At 35.1% G+C, this 24,416-nt stretch overlaps 1 protein-coding gene across 3 annotated transcripts in view; it reads left to right on the top strand.

Annotated features, from left to right (window-relative positions):
• Positions 1 to 24,416, top strand: part of CDH18 (cadherin 18) — a 313,101-nt gene that overhangs the window by 261,994 nt on the left and 26,691 nt on the right. For all 3 annotated transcript variants that reach the window (XM_062211720.1, XM_062211722.1, XM_062211721.1), the window contains exons 8-9: positions 7,723 to 7,844; positions 19,281 to 19,398. In XM_062211720.1, the coding sequence (XP_062067704.1) occupies positions 7,723 to 7,844; positions 19,281 to 19,398 (240 nt within the window). The remainder of the gene's footprint in view (positions 1 to 7,722; positions 7,845 to 19,280; positions 19,399 to 24,416) is intronic.

The following is a 24,416-nucleotide window of genomic DNA, read 5'->3' as shown; positions in this document are numbered from 1 at the left end:
TTACTTAAAAGTGCAGTCTCATGCTTTAGCTTTTCTAATACATTTGTATTTTTGGTTTTTCTGCTTAAGCACCATTGAATTATTATTTGTGTATGAGTCAGTGGAATCTGAGTAGATTATTTTCAATATAACTCTGTAAATTTTGATTGAATTGAATTTGGCAACATTATGAAAAGTAAATCTATCACATATGTATGTAACTATTTTTGAAAATGCTATCCTGTCCCATTAATTTATTTTTCTATATTGAGCCAATGGACATTACTGTAAGAATATAGAGAATTTAGAAATCAAGTAGCAAAAGATGTCCACCAATGGCTACATTTTCCATTATTAATTTAGAATTTGGTATTTTTCTATATCCTTATAATCTTTAAAAACACTTTGCTAATTTCTACTTTAAAAATTGATGCTGGAATTTGGCTTGTGCTTGAATTCAAACCTATAGATTTTTTGGAGAGAAATAACATCTTAACAATATCAAACTTCCAATCTATGAATATGCTAAATCTCTCCATTTACTTAATTACTTATTTTCTACTAATATATTACAATTGCTTTGTAGAAATATTATGCATCTTGTGCAAAATTTATCTGTAAATACTTTATGGATTTCTTAGGCCATTATATTCAACTTTCCAAAAATATTTATTGAAAATACATTTCTTCCAAAATTTTTTAATATTTTTGAAATTTTAATGACTTTATCAGCAATGCAATTACTATCTTTAATAACTGCCACTATTTCCTGGCTCCAAATTTAAAGTTTCAGAACACAACATTCTTTTATGATGAAGCTAACTTTCTTACAGCATGATTTGCATGATATAATTGCCATATTTAAGTGTAAACTATGATGAATTTTTCAGGGACATGTAGTACATAAGCACTGCTAAAATGATGAAATAGAATAATCCAATTATTCAAAATATTCACTAATTATTTCCCTTCCTTCATCCTAGAAACTGCTGGACTGATTTCTGAGCCCATAGCATTTCCTGTTTCAAATATAACAAAAATGAAAGGCACACAATATAGACACTTGATTTGCTCTCTTCAACCATGTAGCATATATTTCAGTATTTGTGTATGGCATTATTACAAATGGACATTTGTTAACTATTCCCAATTATTTATTTATATGTCATTTTAAAAATGTGTCGGGGCCAGTGTTGTGAAGTAGTAGGTAAAGCCACTGCCTGAAGCACCGGCATCCCATGTTGGCACTCATTTGGGTCCCAGCTCTTCCACTTCCTATCCAACTCCCTGCTAATGTGCCTGGGAAAGCAGCAGAAGATGGTCCAAGTGCTTGGGTCCCTGCACCCATATAAGAGACCTGGATGAAGCTTCTGGCTCCTGGTTGAAGTCTGGCCCAGCCCCAGCTGTTGCCACCATTTGGGGAGTGAACCAGCAGATGGAAGATCTCTTTCTCCCTCTCTTAGTCTCTCTTTCTTTCTGTAACTCTGCCTTTAAAATAAATAAGTAAATCTTTAAAAAGTGTCAACATACTTATGAGTCAATTCTAATTTTTAACTATTTTAAAAATCTGATATTAATATTTATAACCAATTTTTATGAGGATATGTGTTTTAATCTCAGGTAAATAGCTATGGGCAGGATTCTTGGGCCAATGGCATATTTATAATCATGAAAACATGCCATACTGTTTTCCAAAATGGTATATAATTTTGCATTGCCACCAGCAGTTGATCCACATCCTTAACACTGTACAACTCCAATAATTATATAGTGACATCTCATTGATTTAATTTGCATTTCACTGCAGAGTAGTGATGCTGGAGGCATCTCTTATTTGTCCTTTGTAACATCTTTTGTGTTAAAGTTTATCTTCAGAAATTTGCACACTTTCATGATTTTTAGGATTTTATTACTTAGTTTTGAGATTTTAATGCATGACTTTTTAGAGGAGATTTTTGAATTCTCAAATTATATACAAATGCTAAGCATCTGAGTGATGGATAATGTTAGAATCACAAATTTATCAATATATTATATGTATATATAAAGATATACATAATTATCTTATTCAGTGTGTGAGTTCTGCACCATCTTCTTTTTTGAAATTATTTGACCTAATTTAGGACATTTTGGCTTCCATATAAGTTTTAGAACCAGCTTATCAAATATTTCAACATTGTCAGAATTTTGATAATATTACATTGATTGTTTAGTTCAATTTTCAGAGAATGGACATCTTAACAATATTGAGCATGGCATACATTTTCACTTATTTAGATATTTCAATTATTTTATCAGCAATATTTGTAATATTGAGAAAATATTGCGCTTATTTTCTAGGATATGTAAATTAGATATGAAGTTATTGTTATCTCTGTATTGTTATAGAAATAGATAATAGTACTGAACTTGCACTCAGCGGTATTAAGTTCTCTTAATTCAAATACATTTTTGTATTTTTTTATATAGATTAGCAGGCTGACTGAGAAGTTAAATTTATTTCTTACTTTTCAATGTATATGATCTTTATTTTCCTATGCAATTACATTGAATATAACATTGAAGACAAGGTGTAGAAGAGAGCATGTATCCCTATTTTATTTTTCTTATTCCTTAAGTTGAAGTGTTGAATTCTCAGTGTTAACAATGATGACAGTTCTCGGCTTCTGGTGCATACATTTTTTTTTTTTTTTTCAGAAAGTCCCTGCTAGCTTTAGCTAATTGAAGGTATTCTTTTCCCTCTCTAATAAAAGTATCATGTTTTCTTGAGTATTTTCTGTGGTTACTGAGATAATAATATATGCATATAATGAATTACAGATGGTTTCCAATTCATGATGGTGCAACTTAAATTGTGTTTTAAATTAACAGTTTTCAAAAGATATACATTCAGCAGAAACCAAACATATAATTTTGAGTTAAATTTTGAGTTTTAGCTTTTCCCAGGCCAGCAATATGTGGTGCAATGCTCTTTTGTGATAACAAGCAGACAACTGCCCCCTGTCTGCCCTGCAATCATGAGGATAGACAACTGACTCTCTACAGTGTACTGTGGCTAAACTATCATCTGTGGGAGTTTAGGTGTCTTTAATGATTTTTTGACAGGTGTATAACCCTGTTGTAAATTGACGATCATGTATATTCACATTGACTTTTAGATGTGGAACAATAGGCTTTTATTTCTGCCATATTTTGCACTTGGTAATGATTGACATATTACCAAACCTCAGAGGAACCATGGGTCTCATTTATGTATCTTTCTTCTTTCAGGAAGCAATTGTGCACTATTTGCTTTCTAATTTATGAGAGCAGTACTTCACATGTTTTGTTCAGTTTTATAATAATCTATGATGCCAGCCTATTTTGGTATCAGTACCTCCTTGCTAAACAATGTGCAGTTTATTTTCTTGAGTTCTGTTTCCAAGCCTGGTAACTTCTTTGTGTAATTATGTAATGTATTTAAGTGTTACACAAAAAAAATGGTATACATGTATGTAATAGAATTAGGATGTAGTCCAAAGTAGAAAATTTTTACCTAAAACTTAATAAATGTGATTTGTTAAATACTATACCATTTAGGAAAAAACATTAGGCAATTATAAAATCCAAAAAAATATACAAACCAGAAACCTTGGTATATTAGACCCTTCTTAAGGTTTCTTCAAGTTCTACCTTCAATGAATAAATTAGTTTTGGGGTTCATAATTTATTCAGTGTGTATGGTTATTACAAGTATGATGGCATCAAGTCCAAACAGCAGCAGATTCATTCTTACAGATAAGGCCACATAAAGCTATTACAGATTGTTGATTGATTATGCATTTAAATATCTTAATATAAAAATTAATAAGTATAATTTTATTAAAAATTTTCCATACTAGGTGTTTTGCCATAATTAACAAATTCATTTTCTGATGCTGATGGTATATTTAAGAATATTTTTGTGTGATTTTTTTCTTTTAACTGTCCATATTTGTGGACACGTGGAGATAATCAGGTATATTTAAAGATATGCAATAACAAAATCAAGGAAATTATTTTTCTAACTCATCATTGCTTTATGTTTGGAGTCTTTTATAGCTCCTCTGTTCTAGCTATTTATAAAACATGAAATTATATGAACTGTAGTCATCCTGCTGTGCTGTAGAATGTTAGACTATAGCACTACCTAATGGTGACTTGATAACTATCATTTAACCTCCTAGTATCCTCAGTGTCCCTGAACTTCCAGTTCATTAGTAATTAGTAATCACTAATCTATAGTTAAATGAACTTTGTATGAGAGAAAACATACAATATTTGTCTCTCCGTGTCTCATTTATTGTGCATAGCCTAATGCTTTTCAGTTCCATCCATTTAAAAAATCTGTATGCATTCTGCTTTTTTTTTTCTCAATCATTGGATTAGCTAGTTTTACAGGAGTCAAAGGACAAGTTCCTTGGGGTCAGTACATATTTCTAATGATCCTTGGGTTTCCCTTTGAATGTCAACTACTTTCCCTCTGAAATGTAACCATATTCATGTGTGTTAACAACATTTTGTCAAGTATAAAATTGGATAATTTTTCTAAGATTTTTAACTCAATGCTATTATTATTGTCGTCATGCCTCATTCATAGAAATTATATTTCATAATCTTTTAATGGAAAACTAAATAAAATATATTGAAACAAGACAAACTTAAATATTAATCCCATTTCTACTACAGGTAATCTATCCAAATTTTGAAAAGATATTCATTATCCCTATGTCTCTGTATACCTGGAAAAATAGTAACTTTTTTGCCAAAGTGTTTTTGAGAACCACTTGAGTAAGCTGAGCAAACTTTATGATACTGAGTATGAGAGAGAGCTGACTGTACATTTTAATACTTTCTGAATATATTTAAGATTTGAAAACAAACTATGTGTCATGATGGTAATCTTATACATGAAATTTTCAGTATAAACTGTACTATGTAAAACTCAGCCATGCTTTATAAAATACCAGTGTGACAGTTCACATAAACAGTTCTCTGTGGAGAAAGTGGCATAGTGAAAGCGGTATTACAGTGCAAATGCAAGCTTTATACCCCATTGTATTTCCATTCCTCCAAATAGACTACAAAAGGGGAAAAATTTTATGATATGGCGGAGGACATTTATAGCACATGTGACTGGTACAGGGTATGTGTATACATATAACAGGATATATTGCATTAATAAGAAAATACCAGCACAATATAAAAATGCAAAACATGACAAACACTTAAGAGTTAACATAAAGTGAGCAGTAAAAATATGAAAATATTTTTCAATAACATCACTGTTTAAAGAATTTAGGTTAATCAAAATAAACTGCTGTTTAACAAACCAGACCGGAAATTTTACAAAATTTCAAAGTTCTGGATTGGATATAGATAAATTAAAATGATTATAAATTACATAATCTATATACAGTTAAAACTACAGTTGTAAATTTTCATTCCAAAGATCCAGGAATTTCTTTGACTTATCTCTATAGGAAAAATCAACATATATAATAACTCTGCTGTATTTATATCATGCAGAAAGTAAATTAATAACAATATAGTCACCATAAGGAACAGTCTTTTTTTTTTTTACAGGCAGAGCTAGTAAGAGAGAGAGAGACAGAAAGAAAGGTCTTCCTTCCATTGGTTCACCCCCCACCAAATGGCTGCTACGGCCAGGCCAGTGCGCTGCGCCAATCGGAAGCCAGGAGCCAGGTGCTTCCTCCTGGTCTCCCACGCGGGTGCAGGACCCAAGCACTTGGGCCATCCTCCACTGCCTTCCTGGACCACAGCAGAGAGCTGGACTGGAAGAGGAGCAACCAGGACAGAATCCGGCACCCCAACCAGGACTAGAACCTGGGTTGCCAGCACCATAGGCAGAGGATTAGCCTAGTGAGCCATGGCGTCGGCCAGGAGCAGTCTTAGAAACAAAATGTTAGAGGACTTAACGCGTGGCTGCCACCAGCTGTGGCAGTTTGTTCTAGACCTTAGCAGCAGGGAGTGAGGCTAGGGTAAGGAGCCTGGTGAGTGTCTCTTCTCCAGGACCAGCTTTCATTCTCATTTTCCAGAAGGGACCCCCCCCCCCCGACTCCCAGGTCCCCTTCAGAGTTAGCATCTCAGCCCCTTCGAGAGATGTGAAGGGCTTGGGGGTTGCTTTGTATGAAATGTAATAAATAGAGAAAAGTAAAAAAAAAATGTTAGATGAAATATATTCTCAGAAATGTGGCAGAAAATTTCATTCAAATATAACATTTTGTAAAACTGGAAAACCAACATAGAGAACCAAATAAGCTAATGTTTAAGATAATGCTGAAAAATAGTTATTAAAAAATAAATGCTAAATCTTATGTAATCACTGACATGAATTGAATAACTACTGTTCAGTAAAAATAAAATGATGTGTAAAAATGTAGATTTTATTTGAGATAATGGGGCTGAAAATCCTCTATAGCCCCTTGTAACATACCTGTATGTGTTCTGGTATTTTTTTCTCAATCACAGGATTAGCTGATTTTATATTTCTCTATAAGTAAATCTTTTACCAGTCTTTTTCTTTTGTTTTTTTTTTTAAAGATTTTATTTATTTATTTGACAGGTAGTGTTACAGACAGTGAGAGAGACAGGTCTTCCTTCCGTTTGTTCACTCCCCAAGTGGTCACAATGGCCAGAGCTGCGCCAATCCAAAGCCAGGAGCCAGGTGCTTCTTCCTGGTCTCCCATGCGGGTACAGGGGCCCAAGCACTTGGGCCATCCTCCACTGCTATGTCAGGCCAAAGCAGAGAGCTGGACTGGAAGAGGAGCAATCAGGACTAGAACTGGCACCCATATGGGATGCCAGTGCCACAGGTGGAGGATTAACTTAGTGAGCCACGGTGCCAGCCCCTACTAGTCTTTTTCTTGGTGTGTTATTCTTTTAATGATTTGGACATTTTCATAGGATGACACGTACATCAGCAATGAGCAATAGAGGAGAGGGGGAGGAAGAGAGGGAGGGAGGGAGAGCAGAAAGCGATGATTCAAGTTTGCTATTATTCTGAATCTGTATATTTGTCATGTAAAACAAATCCTTTGCCTTTTTCCTTGCATGTCAGAATTAATGAACTTACTGAAAAATGAGAAGACTGAGTTCCAAACATATTTTAAACTATTGAATATAATATTTTGATCTCTTCCAGAGTCATATGTAAATCCCATGCTAAATTCTCATTTAAATTATTCTTTATTTTTCCCCAAGTGTGACTTAGTATCACACATCGCATATATTCTCGTATAAGAAGAAAATGATCCTTTGTGTAAAGAACTTTGCTTTCTATTTTCACTGACTTTATTTAGATTTGAGACCTTGAACATTTGAAAGATTATGTGATCTTTTTTTTTACCAACTGCTGTGCTTTTCTTAGATTAATGATGAAACCAATTGTTCATCCCCTAGACTCTGACAGCACACAATGAATTCTGACAACTTTCTCCCACTCCAGTTCCCAAATAACATGCAATTTCCTTGATATGACAAAATATCGTTTTAGCATTCATGTCATACCTTGGTGTTCATTTTTCATTTTTCTGTGAGTTAATGAGTTCTAGTGAAGAGTGCCTTCATAAAGTTGTCTTTTGCCAAAAGTCCTGCTACAGCATATGGAGCTGGTGACAAGCTCCAGTATTAAGGAGATTTGTTGTAAACCAAGCTTCTAAAGTGTGCATGGAAATACTAAATACATCCCTGTGTGTTTTGCAGACAATCCTGGTTTGCTGAGCCATGTCACAGTGGGTATTAGAGTTCTGGATGTCAATGACAATCCACCCGAACTTGCCAGGGAATATGATATTGTTGTCTGTGAAAATGCTAAGCCCGGCCAGGTAAGTTAATTGTTTCCTTCCTATCATTTGAATGGAAGAAAAACAAGCAGCTTTATTTCTATTATTCTTGGGCATAATCCTCCAAATCCCCCAGTATAATTTTTGTACTCTGAAAATAATTTCATAAAGCTTTATTTTAAGTGCAAAATAGATTTTTTGAGAACTGCAGAAAATGAATTTTCACTGTATCCAAAATGTAATTCAGAAAAATAAGCTCATTAAGCATGATACATTTGCCATGCCAGTGACATTGTATTGAATGCTTTATGTACAGCCCTTCATAAGAGAGAAAGAAACAGTGAAATTTCCTGTCCTAAAGAAGCTTACAGACTGTATTGGGAAGTGGGAACTAGCTTGGTAAACCTGGAGGTTCTGATGGAGAAGCAAGTCAATGCTGATTGAATGATGTTGGTGCTAAGAGGCGATTATTGCAACAGGAAGAGAGTGTGTGTAGCTTTGGTCATAATGGGAATTTTCCAAGAGATTTTGAAGGATGCACACGTTAATGGGATGGGGAGAGTGAAGGCAGAGCTTGAACACAGAGCAGGAGGCTTCAGTGACAGGAACATGAGGATTCTGAAGGAAAGCCCTGTGACCATGGCCCACAAAGCAAGAAGGAGACTTGGGAGGGCTGCGGGATGTGCCTTGGTTTTCTCTGTTTTACAACAAATTATACAAAATTTGTATTTTAAAATAAGCCACATTTATTGTCTCACCGTTCCTGGAGGTCTGGCCCCTGTGTATGGCTTAGCCGGGAATGGCAGCCGTCAGTCATTGCCCTGCTTTGAGAGCCTGAGCTCCGCATGTTGCTTGGCAGAATTCAGTTCCCTTAGTTATAGACATGGAGCATCGGACTTCGCTCAGATCCTCAGAACTGCCCATAGTCCTTTGCCTCCTGGGCCTCCCTGTTACACGCTTAGCTTCAGTAAGGATGTAAGCCTGTCTCTCCAGTGAGAATGCTGGAAAAGCAGATTCATATTATGGAAAGGAGTCGGGGGAGGAATGTGTCAGTACTGCTACCTATTCTGTTAGAATCAAGGGGTAGATGAAACCCACACAGGAGGAGGTTAGAGACTAAGGGAAGACATGCGTTTCCAGAGTCTGGCCAACACAGGTGACTCCAGAGGAGCAGAAATGTCTAGGTCTCACTGACTCAGAAGGACTCTCACTGTCTTTAATAAGCCAGTAAGAATGTTATCACACAAAATCACTTTAAAGCATTTTGAAGATTGCGATGCAATCATGGTCCCAATATTGCTTTGTTTATTTGTATATGAAGTACAACCCATAGTAACTTTTAAAAGTAATCATTACTTATGGAATTGTAATACTTCCAAGAGAAATAAATATACCTGACTATTATATAAATTAGTTTTTTCTTGTTTTTCATTAAAATCATATTCATTGCTGTTAAGGGTAAATCATTAGCCACAATAAGTTTAACAGAGTTTATTTGAGCAAAGCACAATTCATGAATGTGGCAGCTCTCAGCCGTGGAAGAACTTGAAAGAGCTCTGCCCAGCAGGGTGAACAAAAAACTTAGATGTGTTTATCTTCTGTGTATTACAAAACTACTTAGGAATTACAAAATGATTTGTATCAAAATACACTTATCCTTTTATTTCATTTTACACAAACTTTCTGAAGCACTTCATTCATGGTTCATTTTTTCCCAGAAATCTTTTATTTAAGGTATACAAACTTCATGCATTTCATAAATATAACTTTAGGAACATGGTGATTCTTCCCACCATACCCACATTCCCACCCTTCTTCTTCCTCCCTCTTCTATTCCCATTCTTATTTTTGACTAAGATCTATTGTTCTTATTTCATGTGCTTAAATATTTCTCATCATCATTTCAAAACAATAAAGAATTTTGTAGTTGAGATTTATACTTAAATTCTATTGAATGCTTTCAGATATAGATGCATACATCCTAATATTGTTTTCTTAACATATAGTATGAAAGTATAATTAAAAGAAATTATTAAGCATTCTAGGAGAGTTAGATATTAACTATACAGTAATTGAAAATGGTATCTCAATTGTTAGTAATAATATCAGCTTAGACATAATAGAAGAGAAAATATGAGAGCTGGAAAATAGATCTGAATGAAGTATCCACTTTGAAGTATGGAAAGAAAAAGAAAATATTTACAGGAATATTTAGGGCATGCTTTTGGCTCAGTAGTTAAGATGCTCTTGGGACATCTACATTCCATATTGAAGTATCTGGGTTCCAGTTCTGGCTCTGTTTCTGATCCAGCTTCCTGCTAACATGCAGTTCAGGAGGTAACGGCTCATGACTTAAGTATTTGGGTTTATTCCACCCATGTGGGAAACTCAGATTAAGTTCCAGGCTACTAGCTTTAGCCTGGCCCAACCTTGACTTTTGTAAGCAATTAGTGAATGAAATACTGAATAGAATATAGCTGTGTCTGTCTCTCCACCTTTAAAACAAATTAATTAAAAATTTAAAAATAAGAGTATGAGAGATAAATGAGAAATATTAGTCTGAATAAGAAACAAGATAAACTGCCTGCAATTATACACTTGCCTATGTGCGTGAAAGTCTCCAGAAAGCCAAAGTAACATGATAAAAAAAAAAAAAAAGCATAATACCTCTATGAAAAAGCATATGAGAAAACCTTCAGGATCTAGGGCAAAGCAAAGTGCTCTTAGACTTGACACCAAAAAGCAAGATCTATAAAAGGAAACATTAGTACATTGAACTTCATTGAATTAAAAACTGGGGTAGGCATTTGGCATAGCAGTTAGGCTCCTTGGGACACCAACATTCCATATTACCATGCCAGGGTTTGAGTCCAAATCCACCTACCTGTTAATACACCCTGGGAGGCAGCATGTCATGTCTCAAGTACTTCGGTGCCTATCAATAATATGGGAGATCTTTATTGAGTTCCCAGCTTCCAGTCCCAGTATTTGAAAAGTGAACAAGAAGATAAGAAGTCAGAGTTTCTCTCTCTTTCTCTTTCTTTCTCTTGCACACTGCTCTCTCCCCCACCCCTCCTTTCTCCTCTATCCTTCTTCTTTCTTTCTCTCTCCAACCTCCTCCCTATCTCTCATCATCTCTATTTTTCTCTCCATCTTCACCTGTTTCTCTCTTCCCCCCTCTAAAATAAGACAAATAATTTAAAATTTAATTAAAACCTTTTGATCTGTGAGAAAGGATAAAAAGGCAAGAAACAGAGCAGAATAACACATTTGAAAATTATTTTTTGAACAAAGGACTATCTAGCATAGAAAAAGTTTCAAACACAACAATAAAAAAATTGAAATTGGAAGTATATATAAGCAAACATTTGGTCAAAAAGGTTATACCATTAAGAAAGAAGTACATGAACAGATGTTCAATATCATTAGTGATAAGCTAATTAAAAATTAAAGCTACGATGAGACATCATTACATAACAATCAGGAGGGTTAAACATCATGAAATGCTTATGAGATATGGAGAAATTAGATCACATATGTTGCTGGTGAAGAAGTGATAAATGTAAGATCAATATAAACACATTACTTATATTTCTTAATATTAGAAACAAATTTAAATGCTACAGCACTTAATATCACTTTAAAAAGTAGAACATCTAGGGATAGATTCTGCCTTTGTCAGGATTCAACTACTTCCCTTAAATATAGCAACTCTCAAATCATAAGGCCTTTTCTTCAGTTAATCTTTTTCTTTTAGTTCTATGTAAATTGAAAGATTTATATATGTTATGAACAGTCAAACATAAGCTAATGTTGACTTCAGATATTATTAGGCACTTTCTATTTTTTAATGAAGGACACTTATGCATACTTTTTTTACCTTCCAAAACATTTTTTCTCTTTTATTTTTTGAGATAGCATGTTTTTAATTTATATTATAGTCATAGTCTTTATGCTCACTAAATAGTTTAATGAATAAAATTTAAAGGATCATAGTTTAGCAGGAATATAAGCAAGAGCTATAAACAATAAGCAACTGAAATGGTATTTAACTTCATTCACATAAAGTGAATTTCAAAACAGTCGCTGTATCAAAACTGTAGTCAGATATAATTCTTTTTTTTTTTTTTTTTGACAGGCAGAGTGGACAGTGAGAGAGAGAGAGACAGAGAGAAAGGTCTTCTTTTGCCGTTGGTTCACCCTCCAATGGCCACCGCGGCCGGCACGCTGCGGCCAGCGCACCACGCTGATCTGATGGCAAGAGCCAGGTGTTTATCCTGGTCTCCCATGCGGGTGCAGGGCCCAAGCACTTGGGCCATCCTCCACTGCACTCCCTGGCCACAGCAGAGAGCTGGCCTGGAAGAGGGGCAACCGGGACAGAATCCGGTGCCCTAACCGGGACTAGAACCTGGTGTGCCGGCGCCGCTAGGCGGAGGATTAGCCTGTTGAGCCACGGCGCCGGCCAGATATAATTCTTAATGATATGTCTGACAAAGATTGAAAATAAACTTGGGCAAAACATTATGTTCACTTCAGTGAACAATTTATTTTTTTAAATTTCAAGATTATTTATAAGCTTAAGGGTACAGTATGAGCTGGTACTACACCACAACACCTACTTGCTACTCTTAGCCCCTTTTGTAGAATGTGGAAAATCAGAAGCATCGATACCTATTCCCTTCTCTCAATTCCACTGATACTTTTCTCTGTGTATGTGAACATCTGATCCCAGATTTAAAATGCTGCTGTCATTTTTTTGACCTGTGACCTGAACTTTCTCTGTTGACCTCCAGTACTATCTACTTCTGGTTCACAGAGACTCCCACGTCATTATCCCTGGAACATGCTCTCCTCTCAACGTGTCCCTGGCAGACTGTGTCCTTTGTTTCACCTTCTGCATTGAGCACTAAAGTTTTGTTTGAATCTCTAAGAAAGGAGTTTATGTGATGTGAATAAGCGCTTCCTTCATCAGTAAAATGAAGACAATTATTCTAATTTCAGGGCCCAGGCATGACTGAGATTTCGTGATAGATCATGGGATAATTCTCAAATTCCTTTAAGTATGAATTAGCTTCATCTTTCTTCATGTAAAAACATGCTACTTTTGGAGAGGCTACATGTCAGGCAACCTGCTTATTTGGTCAGTTTCATTATTTACTATCCCTCTTATATTCATGTATTTGTTACTAATTTTCAAAAGTTGTCAAAAGACTCAGTACCCATAGGTTCTAATGTATTTTGAGTAAGTTGTGGCTACTACTTCTTATTCTTCAAAATTGCATTTATATTTAGTTTCTATTGATATCTTTAACTTTATATGAGGTAATTGAGATCTTTATGTTGTTTCTTGAGCATTTTTTTCCAATTCTCTTCCCCTAATGAATTTAAACTTTAATAGAAGAATGAAAAATTATGTTACCTTATATTGCTTTTGGCATCCATGTTTAAATACATCACCTCAAATACATGTGACTATTTGTGTGATTAACCTGCTAGAGAGAAAATCATGCTCTGAATGTTTCAACCTGATTCTGCAGTTGACTTTTATACTCGCAGTGGTGGAATTTCTAGAAAACGTTATGTTTTGAAACAGTGCTGGAAAATGGAGCTCTATTTATGAACAATAATTTGTGGAATGATTTTTCTGAAACATAGTTGCATTGCTCAGCTATACAGCAGTTCCTCCTTCTTTGACAATTGCTTTCAGAATTACAGATATTTCTATTACAGATGCTGTGCATCTAAATATATCAGTATGTTGCTATGGCAAAGAGATTGGCCTTTTATGAAAGTTTAAACCACATATCACAACAGAGTTCAGGTCAATTCAGGTATCAATGTAAACCACAATAATAGAGTTCTATGAGTCAATATATTTTCCTATTTTGAAAAATCTCTTCAGCATTTGACCTGAAAAAATATTAAAAAGAAAGTCATGCATGCATGAAATTTGAAATCCTTCACAAAGTAGAATGAATCAAAAGTATTTAGATGTGCCAAACCAGCAATCTTGAAACATAAAGGGAGTGCTTTCTTATTCACACTGACTTTCCACCGTGTTCTTTTGTATTTTTTACTAGAAGTAAACTTAGAAAACATAACATGTAAATTAATGATTTTATTATATGACACTAACCTTATCACATACAAACATTGCATGAAAAAAGTAGCAGATCATTAGACATTTTATACTGTTTCAAAGACCAATCTACTTAATAAATAAAATCTAGTATGATAATAAGCTGAATTTATGTGGAATCTATGTAAGATTATCTTGTAAAGCAGACACATTGATTAAAGAAATATTTTGACTTCTTCGGACATTTGTTTTTAATGAAGATGATAAAGCTAGCTCATTTATGCCAAAGAAGCATGGTATTTGGCACTGACCTATTTTCCTTAATAAAGTATTATAAAACAATAAAGCATTATAAATAATAGTCTATGGAAAACAAACTTTAAAGATAGATGCACTTATTTGAGGATGCCATAAAAATTTTCTTGTAATTATTTAAAAATTCCAACCAAGAAGTTAATCCCTTCCTACTTTGCTTTTGTAAGAAAAAACTTGTGACTCATTGAGGGTACTTGAAAAAGTTCATGGAAATGCAAATGATGGAAAAGTTATGCCTGGAATTCAGAAGTTTTTCAATCAATATAAACATATTTTTATTTCAGTTTTTTAAATGTTTTTTTTTTTTTTTAATTTGAAAGGCAACATGACAGAGCCGGATAGACAAGAGAGATCTTCCTTCTGTTGGTTCATTTCCCAAATGCCTGTAACTACCAAGGTTGTGCTAGGAGAAAGCTAGGAACTAAAAACTTTAACCTTGTCTCCCATGTGAGTGGCAGGAATCCAAGCACTTGGGCTAACACCTGCTGGCTCCCAGGTGCATGAGCAGGAAGCCAGATTGAAAGCTGTGAGGGATTCACTCTCAGGCACTCCCATATTGTATGTGCATGTCCCAAGTGGCAGCTTAACCTGTGCACTATAAAGATGACCTCCTTACTTCAACTTCTAGCAAACTTCATGAAATACCTTCATATGGCAGTCATATATTTCAATCTAATCAAACATTTTATGCATTAATTAAATTGCAGGTATATGCTAGAGAATGTTTGGGTTCGATAGAAGGAAGGAAATCAAACAAGAAACTGTCAGGGGGTTTACATTGCCAATCAATTACCTGGAAAATGCCGGTAGCACAGTGTGTATAAATCACAGCTCTGAGTGCAGGGTAGAAAATATCGATGACAGGAATTTGACAGCACCTAGATATCTGCCAGAGTTTAAATCTTCTCCAATTCACATCATGCTATTTTCTCAGTTGTATTTTCTAATGGATATGTAAGGTAACAACAGATGCAAATCTTATTTCTCAATTAAAACAAAAGGACGATCAGTAAAATATAAACATCGAATACACCATCACAGATCAAGAATTCTGAACCAAGGCAGACCACCATGAAAGGTGTTTGAAAACAATTTTAATAAATATTACAGATAAAATTTAATCATAAATACGAACTGGCAATTCTACAAGTGAAAGGAGTCCGCTCAAACAATGTGTGATACATCGTTTACCATGTAGATAAGCCTGGCGTTCATTGGCTAAGGAATACAAATATATCAAGTGATGTCTCCATTAAGTTCAGATTTTAAATTCTCTGATTAAAAATGGAAAAGATACTTTATTAAAAGTTACACAAAAACAGTAAACACAGTAATATATGAATTGTATGAATTTAACAAAGGCTTGTGTTATGCTACAGCAGATTAAGCTGTTGCTACTTACAATGCCAGCAACCCACATCAGAGTGCTTGTTTGAGTTCTGGCTGCTCCATTTCCCATCTAGCTCCCTACTAATGGGCCTGGGAAGGCAACAGAAGATGACCCAAGTATTCGGGATTCTGCCAACCTTGTGGGAGACCCAGATGGAGTTCCTGGCTCCTGACTTCAGCCTGGCCCTATCTCTGCTGGGCCATTTGGGAAGTGATGAAAGATTCTCTCTCTCTCTCTCCCTTCCTCCCTCCCTCCCTCCCTTTGTGTGTGTGATTCTGCCTCAACAAAAAGTAAATAAATGAATAAATATTTAAAAGGGAATTTCAAAAAATAGGAACAGTTCTGATTTTAAAATATGAAGAAGACAAATAGGTTATTAACTAACTTTTGATGAATAGAAAAGAAAATAATAATGCCACAGAATGGATAGCAGGAAGCTATCCAGTTGTTTTAAAGGAGCTGTTTTCTTTGTATATCTTCCAAAATTATATAAGGGGATAAGAAATAAAATTACAAGTGTGTCAGTATCTTATGGGTACATAGAGAAAATGGATCTGACGCTGAAGAATCACAACAAATGACAATTAAGGGGTGAGAGACATGCATTTTCAACAGATGTATTCATTTTTTTTTAAAAGAGTTACACAGAGAGAGAAGGAGAGGCAGAGAGAGAGAGGTCTTCCATCTGCAGGTTCACTCCCCAGATGGCTCCAACAGCCGGAGCTGTACCGATCTGAAGCCAGGAGCAAGGAGCCCCTTCCAGGCCCCCCACGTGAGTGCAGGGGCCCAAGGACATGGGCCATCCTCCACTGCTTTCCCAGGCCATAGCAGAGAGCTGGATTGCAAGTGGAGCAGCTGGGACTTGAACTAGCGCCCACATGGGATGCTGGCACTGCAGGCAGTGGCTTTACCCACTGTGCCACAGCACCAGCCCCAATGCATTCTTAAAATACTTATATTTATTTATTGCTGAAAACAAACTTGAACATCTGACATTGTTTTTACTTGCATTTCATCTCCAGTAACTGTTGTGTAGAGAATATATGCATATTCCACTGTTGACACAGCATTCTGAGCTCTTCTTGAAGCTTTCCACACACTTCAGAAGAATCACCAAATTGCTTCTAATTATCCAATAGTACCTTCTACTCAGAGTCACAGGCAAAATATGGGGGAAAATATTTGTCCAGAGACTATGTATATTTTAAAAGAGAGGAGAGAGACAGTAAACAAATACAAAATGTTCAGCTTATAGATAATATGCAATGATATAAACTAGAGAAGAGGGAGAGAGACCTCTTGAGAGAAGGGGTCTGGGGAGGACATAGGATTTCTCATTGTGAGCATTTCGGAGCACTGATGGAACGCATGTGGAGTGAGCCCTGTGAATGCATCGAGGAAGACAATCACTTCCGTGTCCTGGAACACTGTCCTCGTCACTTCAGGGAAACACTTGCTCTTTTCTTCTTACTCCCACTGGCCTCCCCTCCTCAGTAGCTATATAACCCTGCTCAACTCCCTAACAAAATAATAGGCCCACTACATCAAAAATAATTCAGGTTTTATCTGAGAAACCTGTTGGTGAATTATCTGAGTAATTTCATTTTGCTGATATTGGGAGAAATTGAAATGTTCTTAGAATGTGTATCTGCTTGTACAATGTATATACTGTAGGTTCACAAACAATATATACTATATTTCTAGCTCTCTATTTCCTCCCTTGGTTTTTAATTTTTCTAAGGAGGGGATTTTTTTAAAAGATTTATTTATTTGAAAGGCAGAGTTACAGAGAGGCAGTGATAAAGAGAGAGAGAAAGAGAGAGAGAGAGGTCTTCCTCTGTTGGTTCACTCCCCAGGTGGCCACAAGGGCTGAAGCTATGCCAATCGGAAGTCAGGAGCCAGGAGCTTCTTCTGGGTCTCCCACGTGGGTGCAGGGGCCCAAGGACTTGGGCCATCCTCCACTGCTTTCCCAGGCCATAGCAGAGAGCTGGATTGCAAGTGGAGCAGCCAGGTCTAGAACCAGTACCCATATGGGAAGCCGGCACTGCAGGCAGCAGCTTTACCCACTAAGCTACAGAACCGGCCCCACTAAGGAAGAGATTTAAAGAGATCATTTTAATAATAGGATACTAACTTTTTTAAAATCAATATTTATATATTTGAAAGGCAGGGTTATAGAGACTTGTTTTTAGTTTTTATAAGAAAGGTTTTTTTTTTTTCTTTTGGTTACTTTTAAGTGTTTATTCACTTATTTGAAAGTCAGTTACAGAGAGAGGGAGAGACAGACAGAAATCCTCCATCCTCTGATTCTCTCCCCAGGTGGTCACAATAGCCAGTGCTGGGCCAGGCCAAATCCAGGAGCCAGGCTCTTCATCCACATCTCACATATAAGGTGCAGGTGTCCAAACCCTTGAGCCATCTTCCACTGCTTTTTCCATGCCATAAGCAGAGAATTAGAATGGAAGTTGTGTAGCTGGGACAAACACCAGCACCCAGATAGGATCCTGGTGTTGCAAGCGGCAGCTTTTCCTGCTATGCCACAATGCAGGCCACAAAAAGGAGTTAAAAGAGAACATGTTAATATTAGGATACTATTTTTAAAGAATGTTTATTTATTTGAAAAGCAGAATTACAGAGAGAAGGAGATCCTCCATCCTCTGGTTACTCCCCAAATGGCCACAACAGATGGGGCTGGGCCAGGTCCAAACCAGGAGCCAAGAACTCCATCCAGATCTGACAAGTGGGTGCAGGGCTCCAAGGACTTGGGCCATCTTCTACTGCTTTCCAAGGCCATAGCAGAGAGCTGGATCGGAAGTGGAGTGTCCATGACTCTGGCGCTCATATAGGGTGGAATCCTTGATGACTACTGCACTTGCTGTGCCACAACACTAGCCCCAGGATACTCATTTTTGAATGAGCTAAATACTGCTTTTTTCATTTCTTTGGATGTCTGTTTTTGATATTGTAGTGACCCTATTTACTACAGTTTTGTCCTTCTCTTGGACCGCCTGGAGTATTTTATTATAGATTTGAACTTACTCTGCTTCTTAACGTGGACTAAGTCCTGACATTGGAGTTGCTTTCTCTTGACCACTGGAGATGAATGATGACCAATAAAGCACCACTTGAGCAGGTCACTATTTTCAAAGATGTGAGCACCTCACAAACACTTTAAGGATTCAGTTTCTTTATCTTTAAAATATAGGTGCTGGATCATAATCTCAAACGTCTCTTAAAACAATAAAATATCTATATATGTTGGGAATCTCATGTGTTTGCCTCTGCTACTTCTGGCATTTAATGGCTGAGCCCAACATGCACCACAAGGCTGTTCTACAGCAACACTGGGGTATTTATATTGGTGCAAACAATACTTCATGTCTCCTCAAACAGGTGTTCATACAAAATATCACAACTAATTGGCCCCACGGTACTGTGAAAAATAAAGCAAAGAAGTTAAACGCTTGTGCTGTGCTAGAAAATGAAGTGTGAATGTTTTATAAATTGTGCCAAGTTTTTCCCTATACTTTAATTCAAGAGAGAAGCTAATTGGTACTTTTAAGCTTAATTTTAAATGTTTGAATTGGATAAAGGGATGCTTTCAAAGTCCTTTTAACTATCAAAAATAATGCAGCTCAATCCAAGGGAATATGTCCAAATGCAATTTACTATTTAGTATCTGTCTTTTCCCCAGGTTATTCATACCATCAGTGCCACCGATAAAGATGACTTTGCCAATGGACCAAGGTTTAACTTCTTTCTTGATGAGCACCTGCCTGTAAACCCAAACTTCACCCTTAAGGACAATGAAGGTGAACATGCGTACATACATTTGTTTTTAAGTGTGTTATTTCTGCTCTGGCTTACTATGGAATGGACCTGATCAGTTTTGCTTTATTCTAGCATATTCACAAACAGCTTGAAAATCAGCATTCCAAGTCAGTTTGACGTTAATGTGTTGTGATCTGCGAATAGCTTGTATTTAAAATTGTGCCATATGTACAAATAGCTTTCATTGAATTTATTCAGAAGCATCCCTTTAAACAAGAAACGTACATGTAATATGCTCTTGGGCAAATTTTAAGAGAAATCATAGCTGACAAACATGTTTACGAGAGCTGCTGCAACTACTAGGAGGTAGAAAATATTTAAATTAGGAAAAATGAAAAATATGTCCCAGAGACAGTTACAAAGGAAATGCAGTGTTTGAAATCATCTTGTATTAGCAAGTCTATCAAGATATGCCACACAAATTATATTTCTTCCTGTTTTTATGAATATTTTCTGAAATATGAGTAGAAAAACATGCATAATTGAGGAGCATCATGGCAGTTTTTAATTTATTTTTCTTTAAACTACTATATTATGTGGGAATAAAGAACCCCATAATTTAGTAACTATGGAAGATTCATCATTATTTAGATGACTAAGCTGGCAGATTCCTCACAGTTGTGCACAAGTCATTCTTCATACATTAGGGAAATGTTGGAAGCCATTCACCATGTGCACTTTTTTGATTAACATCAACTCTCTCTCCCCAGAATATTTGATCATATTTATTGAAGTATGCTGTTGTTTAGTATTTGACACTTTCATCCAACTCACATGAAGGAAACAATGGCACATAAATTTTGGAGAAAACATTTAATTCCCTTGTACACATCTAGGAGAAGCATTTCCTAATGCCAGATCACTAAATGATAAACTATGATAGCAGTTTTTTTCCCCATGATACCTAAGCTTCTTCACATTATCATAGCCAGGATATCAAAATGTGTATACAGCCATAAACATGTCCATGTGAACAATGTAAAGCTTCATTGTCACTACCATTTTAAGAAGGGCTGTCCAATGATCAGCTACACTTATGGGAGAGTATCTTCATGCCTGTTTGTGTGTGAAAATTGTATTTAACTGACTATTGTATACTTAAATACATTTTAATATTCAATTCATATTTGCCTGTATTTCAAAAAGTTATATAATTTAAAAGGACATTAGTTTCTCTGTTAATACTTGAAAATCATTTATAGATTCCCATGCCTATAATTCAGTAGGAGTTTTTCATTTAAATATTTTTAAATTTTTTTCAAAACTTTTAACTGATGAAACTACAATGAAAATTTGACTGTAGCTTGCAACATGTATTAAATTTAAACTATTTAATCTACAAAGATATAAATCTGAAATTTTATGGAAAAACAGAATTATATTGTTCCTGAAACCTACAGTGATAACTGAAAGTCTTTCCTATATGTTTATTATATCAGCAATTTGTCAACTTAATTGGCAGTTTTGGGGATGTGTTAAGTAAGTGCCATGAAAATGCTATAATTGTTAAAACTCATACATAAGATATTCCTCTCAAATGTGTTCACACTTTTAAAAGTGTTCATGTGCAAGTTTTCAACATTTAATTTAGACATACAAATGGATGCTTCAGTCAACTAGGCTGTCACCAGTATAAGAAACAGGTAGTCAATTGTATAATAGTGAAGACATTTGAAGTTATTTGCATGAATACCTTTGCAATTTTTGAAACTGATGAAATTATAAAAATATAAAATAATTTATCTTGGATACAAAATATTAATTTTCTGAGAACCAAGTGTGATGCACACGCACACCTGCAAACATACACGGGAGCAGTCTTTTGGCTGGACGTTAACAAGTCTACCCCTTCACCTCCTGGGCCTCAGGGTTTACAGCAGCAATCATGATTACAAATACTAACCTTAAAGCCCTGAAAGCATTAATGATAATGTAAGTAATGTTATTGGAATCAGACGGCTTTTTGCACACATAGGGCATTTATACATAAATTACAAAGAAGATAGCCGTGCCAAAGTTAATGTGTGCTTGATGCACAGATGCTTCTCTCCACAACAGCTACGATGAAAGCACACTGGGAGATGGGTGGAAACACTAGTGTATCCAGGGTGCTTGGGCATTTCATTATATGAATTAGTAGCCCCCAGACATCAAGAAAGCTATCCAGAACAAGAGGTGAAACAATTGTTTTGTCTTCATGGTGCTCACATGCAGTGCATATTCAGGGAAACAAATTAGAGTAGACAAAGCCTGCAAGCCAGGATGGATGGTCATAAAGTCACTGGTTTAGTGACAACTCCCAGATGCTACCTGGAAAAGAGTGACTACTCCAAAAAGAGAAAGGAATAGTGAACATTGTTGCTTAAGGTAAGCGAGAAATTAAAAAAAGTAAAAGATAGTTAATGAATTAATAATCTGAAAATGAATTACCTCTGAATGACAAAGGATATACATATAAAGAGAAAATAATATGAATATATTTAGTATTCTCAAAGTTAAAAAAAATCAGTAACATGTTTACAAAAGAACCAGAAATTAATTAGGTAAAATATGGTAATTTTAAATGAAAACAAATGTTTATGAAAATAGTTAAAAAACATTATCAAATAAAACTATAGTTTTCATATAAGTAGAAAACTATACAAAACCATAAAAAGAAATGATATAAATTTAATAATGTCTCTAACTATATATACCTAGAATTTCAATTTTAATTATATATGTATACCTATATGTACATTTAGCATATATACGAATTAAAACATATAAATGATAGTTATTGAACATATAAAAATTCTACTGAATAATACATTTACCAAGATTTACATATGTGGGAAAAGTATACATCAATTTCAGGATAATGATTAACTGGTAAAGTGAGAAACAGAAAATTAAGTCTATATGTAATATTTTTAAAATTTTTTATTACTTATATATATATATATAGTTGTTGGCTACTGTGTGTGATATTTCAATACATGTTTATAATGTGTACTGCTCAAAACAGTGTAATCAACATTGCTCCTTCTGTGACATTACTGTACGATTGGAAGCCTAGAGCAACTGTGTTCTATTTTTTCACACAGTATCTTTAAGGTTATTGTAAACCATATTCACCCCACTGTGCAGTGTAACTGTTTGCTACTCCATATCCGGACTCCATCTATTTCTCTCTACCCCTCCCAGTCTCTACTAATCACCACTGGATGTTGAAACTGAGAAAATGTTCCACCCATGCACTAGGGAGTATACATAGCATTTATCTTTCTGTGTCTAGCTTATTTCACATAACACGGTGTCTTCCAGTGCCATTCATTTTGCTGAAAATGACAGGATTTCATGATTTTTATGGTAGAATAATATTCCATTATATAGTTATAGATATAGATCACATTGTCTTTATCTGTTCATCTGATGATGGGCATCTTAATTGAATCTAAATCATAGCTATTGTAAACAGTACTGCAGTACGCAGGAGACCAAGCGACTCTGATACAGTAAGTTCATGCATTTATATATTTATATATATATATATATGTATATATATATATGTATATATATATACATATATATATATATATATAAAGTAATGAGGTTGCTGCATCCTTTGGCACGTCTGCTTCCCATTAGGCAATCTTGATAGAAGGCCAATTTACATTCCCACACACAGTGCATAGCCCTTCAACAGTGTGTGAGTTCCCAATTCTTCTTGTTCTCTCCAGCATTTGTTACTTAGAATAACCATTCTAACAGGGATGAAGTGGATATCTAATCCTGGCTTTGATTTACCTTTCCCAGATGACTAGTGATATTGATAATTTTTTGTAAATGTGTTAGCTATTTTAAGTCCGCTGTTGAGAACTGTCTATTTGGGTCCTTTGCCCACTTCCCAATTTGGGTTTGTTTGTTTTCTTCTTGTTGAATATTTTGTCCATCTATTTATTTTGTTTTTAATTCCTGGTATAGTCTAGATATTAGTTCCTTTATTCTTTCTTAGAAAAATATTCTGCAAAAATTTTCTTCCATTTTATGCGATGTCTGGTCACTGTATTGATTGTTTCCTTTTATATGTAGAAGCTTCTGAGTTTGGTATAATCCTATTTGTCTAGCTTTGGTTTTGTTGCCAGCCCTTTTGGGGTCCTTGCCTACATCAATGTCTTGAAATGTTTCCACTATGTTTTCTTCTTGCAATTGCAAAGTGGCAGTTTTACATTTAGGTCTTTGATCCATTTGAGCTGATTTTCATATGTGATGGAAGGCTGAGATTTAATTTCATCCTTCTACATATCTATATTCAGATTGGCAAATATCATTTACTGAAAAGATTATTGATTCTCCAATGTAGTCTTGGTACCTTTGTCAAATGTCATTTAGTTTTGTGAATGTGGACTTATTTCTGGGGTCTCTATTCTGTGTTGGATTTTATGCATGTACAGTACCTTTTCAATTAATATAGCTTTCATAGCATGATACAGTTAGGTATTGTGAAGCCTCCAAGTCCCCCACCCAGGTCAGGGCTGCTTTGGCTCTTCTAGGTATTTTGTGATTTTGTATGAATTCTATTACTTTTTCTAATCTGTAAAGAGTATCATTAGTATTTTGATAGTAATTGTTTTAAATCTGTAGATTTAGGTAATTTGGACATTTTAATGATATTAATTCTTCTAACCAATGATCAAGGGTTCACATTTTGAGTGTGTCCTTGTTGATTTTGTTGACCATTATTTTATAATTTGCATTGTCTAGACCTTTCACTTCTTTGTTGAAAATTATTTATAAATATTTGATTTTTCTGGATGTTTTAAATGAGGATGCTTTCTTGACTTTGCAGTCAACACATAATTATTGGCATATAAAATGCTATATAAAATGTTTTATAAGTTGATTTTGTATCCTATAATTTTAATAAATAGTGTTATAAGTTCTAGCAACATTTTGGTGGAGTGTTTAGGTTTTTCCACATATAAAATCATGTCTCCTGCAAACATGGACATTTTTA

This window comes from Lepus europaeus, chromosome 15, assembly GCF_033115175.1.
Source record: "Lepus europaeus isolate LE1 chromosome 15, mLepTim1.pri, whole genome shotgun sequence".
NCBI lineage: Eukaryota > Metazoa > Chordata > Mammalia > Lagomorpha > Leporidae > Lepus > Lepus europaeus.
The sequence above is the reverse complement of the archived record's forward strand: the minus strand, read 5'-3'. Positions and strand labels throughout refer to the sequence as shown.